Below are 9165 nucleotides of genomic sequence, written 5' to 3' on the forward strand. Positions count from 1 at the left end.
GTTTGCTACTAGAACTATTCAGTACATTTAGCAAGGTCCCAGAAAACAAATTACACTCAAAAGCAATTTCATTTCTACATACTAGCCACAGACATTTGAGAGTTTAAAGTTAAAAATATATTCTACTTACCATCACATGAAATAACACTAAATATTTTAGTATAACTTTAATTAAAATATGTGCAAGACCTGAACACTGAAAAACATTTCTGAAAAGATTAAAGAAGACCTAAGTAAATGGAAACATAGCCCATCCTTGGAAAACTCGAGATCATTAAGATGTAAGTTCTCTCCAAATCTATGATCTATAGATTCAATGCAATCCCAGTCAAAACACCAACAGGTATTTTTGTAGGAATCAACTAGCTAATTCTAAAATGTGTGTGGAAATGTAAAGTTCTGGGATAATAAAAAGTTATTTTTTAAAGGAGCACAAAGTTGAAGGACTACCTGATTTCATTGCTACAATAGAAGTTACAGTACAATAATGTTACAACATTCAGTGCAGTATGGTATGGGTCAGAGCAGACATAAATCAATAAAATAGTTTAGAAATGGACCTTCACATATATGGTCAAAGATGCTAGGTAAGTCAATGAAGAAAGAATAGTCTTTTAATGATGTGGGAATAATGAAATCTCCAAATGGAAATAAAATGAACCTCAATCTTCCCCTCATAATGTATATAAAAACAAATTTGAAGTAAATTGTAGACTTAAATGTAAAAGCCAAAACTATAAGTCTTTTAGAAAAAGACATAGGAAAAAATCTTCACAATTTGAGGTAGGCAAAAATTTCCTAGACACATAAAGCACTGACCATAAAAATTTTTGATAAAATTCAGTTCAGTTCAGTTCAGTCGCTCAGTCATGTCCGACTCTTTGCGACCCCATGAACCGCAGCATGCCAGGCCTCCCTGTCCATCACCAACTCCAGGAGTCCACCCAAACCCACGTCCACTGAGTCGGTGATGCCATCCAACCATCTCATCCTCTGTCGTCCCCTTTTCCTCCTGCCCTCAATCTTTCCCAGCAACAGGGTCTTTTCAAAATTAGACTTCATCAGAATTAACATATTTTGATCTTTAAAAGAAGCCATTAATAGAGGGAAAAGGCAAGTTATAGTCTGGCAGAAAATATTTATAAAACATACTTGTCACAAAATACTTTTATTTAGAATATTTAAAGAACTCTTAAAACTCAAAAGAATACAAATAACCCACTTTAAAGGTGAGAAAAAGATTTGAATAGACACTTCGAAATGAAGATATATGAAAATACATGAATGGCACATGAAAAGATGTTCAATAAAATTAGCCAGCAGAAAAATACAAGTTAAAATCACTACACACTTACAAGAATGATTAAAAATACTAACAATACAAAGTGTAGACAAAGACATTGAACAATTAAAACCCATGCATTATTGGTAGGAGTGAAACAACATTTGTTTCAGAAAGCAGTTTCTTAAAAAGTTAAAGCAGTTATGACTCAGGAATTCTACTACTTTTAGGTATTTCCCAAGGGAAGTAAAAATATATGCAAAGAAAAAGATTTGAACCCAAATGTTCATGACAGCTTTATTTATTTTTACCTGACCTTCAAAAGGAACAAAAGACTGATACACACAAGACCATGAATAGATCTCAAAAATATTATGTTGAGTGAAAGAAGACAGACACAAAAAATACATTATGTATTACTCCATTTACATGATATTCTAGGACAGGCAAAATTAAGCTCTAGTGACAAGAAGCAGATCAGTGTTCACATCCAGCCTTGTAAAGAGGTGCATGAACATAAGTGAGGAAAAATGGTGAGAAGAAGATGGAGAGAAGGCAAGAACCCTTGAAAACCAGGCAGGTCCTGGAAGCACCAGACTGCTAGGAGCTGCCTGGCCCAGGACTTCTCTACACAACAGGTGAAGGATGGATAGGATCATTTGAACTATTTACCGAATTACCAAACCACTCCTCAAACTAACTCTTATTTTCACAGACCTTTAAAAAGAAAGATCATGGGGGATGGTAGTGAGATTAATGAGAACCACAATCACTTCCTTTTCCTGCTTTGAGTCATCTGAGCTCTGCAGCAACTGTTCTTCTCTTCAATTTCCCCTCCTTCCAAGGACCTTAGTGATTCCCATCTGACCTTAAAGGTTGTTCTAGTTCACACTAGCCAGAAAGAATCCCAGAGTATTATAGACTTACCAATGGAAGATCCTCTAGAGATCTTTTTGATCCCAGTGGTAAGTTTGGGAATCAGAAAGGAAAGTAGCCTGTCCAAAATCACCTGGCTAGAAACTAGCACAGACTGGGCTTTACACTTCAATAGCCTGGGTAAACAGGAGAGGAGTGAGTTTTTGTATAAATGTCCCCATCATTTATTTTATCAGATATAGATCCAGTTAGGCAAGGAAACACCTACGGTCACCACATTTTACAACTCCAGTGGTTACCAGTCAGAGTAATATATATACTGGATTGTATAACACAGAAGTCCAAATAAATGCCACTTAGGAATAAGGAAGATTGTCATCTGTATACATGTTTATTTTAGGTTTTGAGGAATAAAATCTGATTCAACTAATCTATACCAACAGGAAAAGGAGATAACATTATTGAGCTGCCAGGAGGTGCTAAGTACTACACTAGACATTGCTTCATGCTAATACATTGAATTCTAACCATATATCTGCAGGGTAGCTAGTAGCATCCTCATTGGATAAAGAAATAAGCTGAGTTTCAGAGAGGTTATATGCCTAACTCACATTGCCATTAATGGTAGAGCTATCAATTGAATCTAAATCTACCTGATATCCAAACTCAAGCTCTTTCCATAAGATTGTGGCAGGGGTTTAGGGGTTATCTTTAAAATGTTCTACTCCTGCTGTGCATGTGAGGGGCACTGGTAGGGGAAGGGTACAAGGAGAGTTTGTATGCTTGTCTTAATAGCTCTCAGGATACGAGGGCCTTTTCTCAGAAAAGGAAAGGCATCTTAACCTGGGCAGGATTTGATGAGCCTACAGAGGAGCACCAGAGAAGCTTCCTGCATGACCCAATTCCATTTTTTTTGCTTTCCAACTGCTTCCAGAATTGCCTAGTTTCCTTAAATATGATATCCATAGAGTTACCTGAAATAAATCATTTATGTCCAATTAAAACAATGCATAGTGACAAATATTATCAAATTGTATAAACAAGTGCCAAATCTTCATAGCATGCAGCTTGTGCAGTGTGACCATCTACTGACACTTTCAAAACTCTAGAAGAAAATGAGGTAAAAACAGTGTTGTTTATGAGGAAGGGGCATTAAAGTGGAGCTTAAAATGATTAATTTTGCCAGTTTATTTACTTTTTAATTTTGCTCTTATTATACTCTTTGTTGTGTCTATTGGACATTCTGACACTATCGAAGGCAAACAGCCCTAGTTAGGAAACCCTGAATAACCCATGGAAAAGAAGAGAGAATCTCACAATCCTAATACACATTATACCCCACAGAAAACCCTGGATTTGTGTGTAACTTCCTTCTCTCTTATGGCATCAGAGTTTATTGTTGGTTTTTCTTTTTTTTCTGGTAAAATATTCGGTTATAATCTTTAAGACTGCCAACATAGTTTTAATCAACAGGCTTTCCAAGTGTCATATTTCTTCATGTTACCATTTATCACTTCCTGCTTCTGTCAAGTAGTCAAATATAAATTTTTATTTTAAAAGTCATTTAGGCCAGGTAGGGGTCCTGATATTATCCTCTTATTTATATTAATAACATTTATTCTGAGTTCTTTCCCTTGACATTGTACTGAATCCTTCTTGGCCCATTTGAAGTCACCCTACAATCCAGACACACATTATATATATGTGAGTAGACAGATAATAAATTAGTGAAGTCAGCACTTCCCTTTCCGAATTTCTAATGTCTTACTGAAGGAAGAGAAACAGTTAAAATTATAGACCCACTTGGGGAAATATCAGAGAAGTTGGAAATAAAAAACAGATAGTAGGGTTGGGGAGATAAGAGGAGAGACGTGAAACAAATACACAGTGATACACAGAGGGCACATGGGGACAGGTTGAAGAAAAAGCAGACACAGAGACAGGAATTTCTGTCTCTCCTTCCCCCAGGTCTCCAAGTCCCTGGGCTCTTCCCATACCTCTTTCCTTCCTCCCAGTCCTTTCGGCACCTACTTGATATGCTCTGTGCGTCCAGAGCCCTCGATGGTCTTGGCTCCCCACCGCTGTTCCTTCTCGGAGATGTCATTCTACAGAAGACAGCACTCAGCAATAAGTGATGGCAGGAGATGTGCTAAACTGAGAGGCCACACAGCTGACACACATGCCCCCCACGTGCCCTAAATCAGCTGCTTCCTTCAGTCAGGGACTTTACTCAGACCCCTCTCCATGCTTATCCCACCCAGACCCCCATGGCATCATTGAACTGGTGAGCTCTGAAACCTCCCTTTCTATTCTGCATCCCTCAAACTTTCTTCTTTAGGTCTCCTACAACTCCTGAATCCCTCCAAGTTATACATGTCCAGCTCAAATCCTGGCTCACAGGCCAAAAGAGACCCAATTAATCTGCTTTCTCAGCATCGCCTTCCAAATCCTGTCAGTCACAACATCACTCATCTGCACCTGCCTCCTTCCAGTCTCAACACAGGCTACTCATTGCAGACAACTGTCCTGCCAGGCAGTCCCATCTAGGGTTAGCCCAGTCCCAGACTTTTTCTAGGCCCCTTCAAAGTGTACAGAGTAGCCCACATGCCTGCCCTCTGCCACTTATTGTCCAAGTAAAGTTATTTCCACACTCACCACAAAGTCAGGGTCTGTGTCCCAGTCATCACCCTGGGTCTCCACGGAAACAGATACATCATGTCCTACTACAGACTTCCACATCTGAGGGTGAAAGAAAATGGGAATGATTAGATGAAAAAAATCAAGAGGTGGGAAAACAAGAATGCTGAAACCAGGGATTAGTAGCCCAATATTTCTTATAATTTTTTTTTTCTTAAAGGAAAAGAGAATCTGAAGCAAAGCAGATGAAAGTTTTAGGAAAGTACTTTTGCTCAGAGGAGGGGGGCGATGCAGATATATTTAAGACGAACTAATGTAGCCTGGAGAAGGCAATGGCACCCCACTCCAGTACTCTTGCCTGGAAAATCCCATGGACGGAGGAGCCTGGTGGGCTACAGTCCATGGGGTCGCTATGAGTCGGACACGACTGAGCGACTTCACTTTCACGTTTCATTCTCATGCATTGGAGAAGGAAATGGCAACCCACTCCAGTGTTCTTGCCTGGAGAATCCCATGGACGGAGGAGCCTGGTGGGCTGCCCTCTGTGGGGTCGCACAGAGTCGGACACGACTGACGCGACTTAGCAGCAGCAGCAGCAGCAATGTAGCCTGGGTTCTGTAGTCTGGAGTCATGGGTGTAGGCAACACTAAATAACTTGGATGTCAAAACTGCTGAAATCCTCCACTTGTGTCAAGAGGTCAGCCCAGGCAGTAGCTTAAAGCATTTATCAATGAGGGATATAGTACATGCCTGGAATGACAGTGTCATTTCACTCAGGTATCTACATATGACTTCTTTCATAGGTGTCATGGTATATATTAGCCTAGCTCTTGATAAAGTGAACATCTACACTCCTCTCTACAATCTGCTAAACTTCACTCTAAGACCAGCCACTGTACAGCTGTATGTCAATAGGGGCTCTCAGCTGAAATTCCTACACCGAACAATGCATGGGGAGGCATTATTTTCTGAGACTAATTCATTCATTGTTCAAGTTTTAAAAACAGTTTAATCATTTTTTGGTCTTCCCAGGTGGCTCAGTGGTAAAGAATCTGTCTGCCAAGTAGGAAATGTGGGTTTGATCCTTGGGTCAGGAAGATCCTCTGGAGAAGGGAATGGCAGCCCACTCTAGCGCTTTTGCCTGGGAAATCTCATGGACAGAGGAGCCTGGTAGGATACCGTCCATGGGGTTGCAAAGAGTCGGACATGACTTAGCAACTAAACAACAACAACAATATATTATTTTTTAAGGACAGTAACTGGTTCAAAAAAGAGCATATAAAATCCCTTGTTCTGAACATTAAGAATCATTAGACTTTTATTAAACTAAAGATGTGTTTAAGAAATATTTGGAGAACACCAATTTGAGGGGGTGCCAAATTATCATTTCACTAGGGCATCCGCAGTGTCTCTGCTGGCCTGCCAGTCCTGCATGAGCTGCACAGGTGCTCTGCGTCTGTGGGGTGTGGGTCTTGGTGTGAAGGGAAACAACAGACAGTGCTCATCTGCTCTGGTCTATGACTTCTTGACCTTGGTACCACTTGCTAGCTGGCAAATCCTGCCCGCCCTTCCACGCTCAGACTTCTTCCCCACACCCTTTACTGTCTCTTAAAGGAGCCCCTCTTACAATTACTCCTAGGACCCTCCAATCTCTCCAGCCAGGCACGCAGACTCTCCAATTTTCCTTTTCACTTAAAAACGCCATCCTTCTCCAACTCCTTGAAAAACCCCTTGGAAACAAGCCAAAGGGAAATCTGGGGGAAGACTGGTTGACGAGATGCAAAGAGGGCACTGGGGAAGTATGAACCGAGTCAGCTGGACTGCGGGACAAGTCACTGCCAGAAGCAGTTCTGCCTTCCCCTGAGAGGGTGACAATACTGGATGCGGGGGCAGATGGATAAGACCTATGGTCCTGGCTCTGGGGCTGCTCTGCCATAAAAGGAATTCACACAGAAAACTGGAAAAGAGAAGTTTCTGAAATATTCCTGAGCAATAAGGAAGCAGTGAGGACTGATGGTCCTGTCCTCTTTCTTGCTGCTCCACTCAGGCCTGACTCTCCCATAGACAGTTCTCATGTATTTTTGAAACAGAAAGTTTTCTGACACAGAGCCAATTTAGCATCTTTTAGCTACTGGCCGGGAAAAGGGAAGCCAAAGGTTCTATCTAGAGTTGGGAGACTAGAGAGTAACTGGCTGAGGCCTGGTGCCGTGGATATCAGGCATGATTGAGGATCTCCTTATGAGGCTGCCTCAGTAAAGTAAAGGGACTGGGAGTCAGATCACCCAGCTCTGTTCCTAAGCTCCTGTGGGAATATGGGTTAGGGAGTCAAGATAGAGTATGTACACATTTGCCAGGTACCAGGCATTTATCAATACTTTGGTAAAGTATTGAACATCTCTGAAACTCTGTTTTTCCCAGTGGAAAACAGAGAGGTTAACCTCACTACTCCATCAAGTCCCCTGTATTTCTGACCTTCTGGGATTCTGTGATCCTACATACAGAGAAACCAGCCCTAGTAGAAGCACCATGACTTCATTTGGCGCTTGGTTCTCAGCACTGGTGTATGTTAACAACTACTTCCTGATCTGTTGCAATGTCTCCTGTGGGTTTTGTCTCTCTGTTAGACCCATAAGCTCTCCAAGGGCAGAGACTGTCTTCACCTCCAGTAATCCTTCTCCCAACTCAGTGCTTAGGAGCAAGGGGCCTAAGAGAGAATTGCAGGTTGTCAGCGGAAACCAGGAGAACTGGATGGCGGCTGAATCCCATTCTCTGGGCTCCAGTGTTTTCTTTTTATTTCCATCCTCACAGGCTCATGATCTACAACCACTCAGCACCAGGCTGGCCTTCTGGCCATAAAAGGTTAGAAGCCTACTAGCAATGACTTCACCTCTCAGCAAGGAGTAACAGCCAGGTAGTATCCTCTCATTTCAACTCTTGTCCTGTGCTCCCCAGTTTTCCCACTGCCCAGAGTACCCACCTTCAACTGTGCGTTTGCTCTCTCAGCTCCTCACGAAGACACTCGACTCCTTTCTAGCTGCTGCCACTTCAGAGAAAGAAACTCTGAGCTGCTATTTCAGTTCCGTATTCAGGTTTTCTGTCATTTCCTGCCACTCTGTCCTCACAACTGCTTCCTGAAGCTTGAGTCAGTTCCTTCTGCTTAGGCATTTAAATAAAAAAGGATTTAATGCTCTGTGCTTACTCTTTTGTAAGACTTTGAGGGTTCCGGAGGTCCTTAAAAAAATGCTGCTCTCTCAGAATTTATAGTCTGGTCAGGGAAGCAAAATATTTAACTAGAAAACACATAGAAGAATGCTGTAGAATAGCATTTGTACCTAAACAGATGAGCAGTTGCATCTGTTTATGATAAAGAAATTTAGAGAATTTGGTATGGACTGAAGGGATCAAGAAAGGATTAATGGAAAAAAATGATTTTTATGTGGATTTTGAAAGGTTAGATCAAAAAAAAAAAACTCACAACATTACCCACAGTACTTAAAACTGGGGGTTACATATAATAGGTGTGGGACTTAACTCATAGGGGAAAGGTAAGACATAGACATGGAGGGAGGAAGTTTCAGAAATTCTTTAGGGGGAGATGAGGAGTCAGAGCTAATTAAGAAAGATTTAGTCCCAAGCAATAAGTCAAAGCTATGGTTTTTCCAGCAGTCATGCACGGATGTGAAACTTGGACCATAAAGAAGGCTGAACATCAAAGAATTGATGCTTTCAAATTGTGGTTCTGGAGAAGACTCCTGGACTGCAAGTAGACCAAACCAGTCAATCCTAAAGGAAATCAACCCTGAATATTCATTGGAAGGACTGATGCTGAGGCTGTAGCTCCAATACTCTGGCCACCTGATGCAAAAAGCAACTCATTGAAAAAGACCCTGTTACTGGGAAAGGCTGAAGTCAAAAGAAGGAGGGGGAAGAGGATGAGGTGGTTAGATAGCATCACAGACTCAATGGACATGAATTTGAGCAAACTCTGGGATATAGTGAAGGACAGGGAAGCCTGGCATAGTTCATGGAGTCACAAAAAGTTGGACACAAGTGTCTGAACAACCACAAGAAGTAGGAAGAAATCTGAAAGAACTAGGTGGTACAAGATGATGGAAGGTCTTTGTGGCATTCTGTATTACTGTTCCACAAGATTTGCTGCCCCTCCCTTCCTTCTTGAAGGCAGACTTGCTCTGGTTGACTGTTCTGACCAGCGAAATGTAAGAAGTAAAACACATCACTTTCTAGTGGAGACTTCAAGACCAGCAGGAGGAACTTTGCTATGCTCCTTGATATCAAGCCACAGATGAGCCCTAAGGGAACTCAGGATGGAGACAAATGAGCTGCCCCCTACCAAGTTCTTAGCCACTGCA

The 9165-nt window shown here is 41.5% G+C and overlaps 1 protein-coding gene across 1 annotated transcript in view; it reads right to left on the reverse strand.

The window, feature by feature from the left end:
- HCLS1 (hematopoietic cell-specific Lyn substrate 1) overlaps positions 1-7924 on the reverse strand; it is a 32605-nt gene extending 24681 nt beyond the window's left edge. Inside the window, exons 1-3 of the mRNA XM_055436989.2 lie at positions 7773-7924; positions 4814-4897; positions 4190-4263 (exon numbers count right to left, since the gene is read on the reverse strand). Of these exons, the coding sequence (XP_055292964.2) occupies positions 4190-4263; positions 4814-4897 (158 nt within the window). The 5' untranslated portion in view covers positions 7773-7924. The remainder of the gene's footprint in view (positions 1-4189; positions 4264-4813; positions 4898-7772) is intronic.
- Positions 7925-9165: the final 1241 nt, after the last annotated feature.

The sequence above is a fragment of the Moschus berezovskii genome, chromosome 1, assembly GCF_049115385.1.
Source record: "Moschus berezovskii isolate FMDL1 chromosome 1, NW_MosBer_1.0, whole genome shotgun sequence".
Lineage (NCBI taxonomy): Eukaryota > Metazoa > Chordata > Mammalia > Artiodactyla > Moschidae > Moschus > Moschus berezovskii.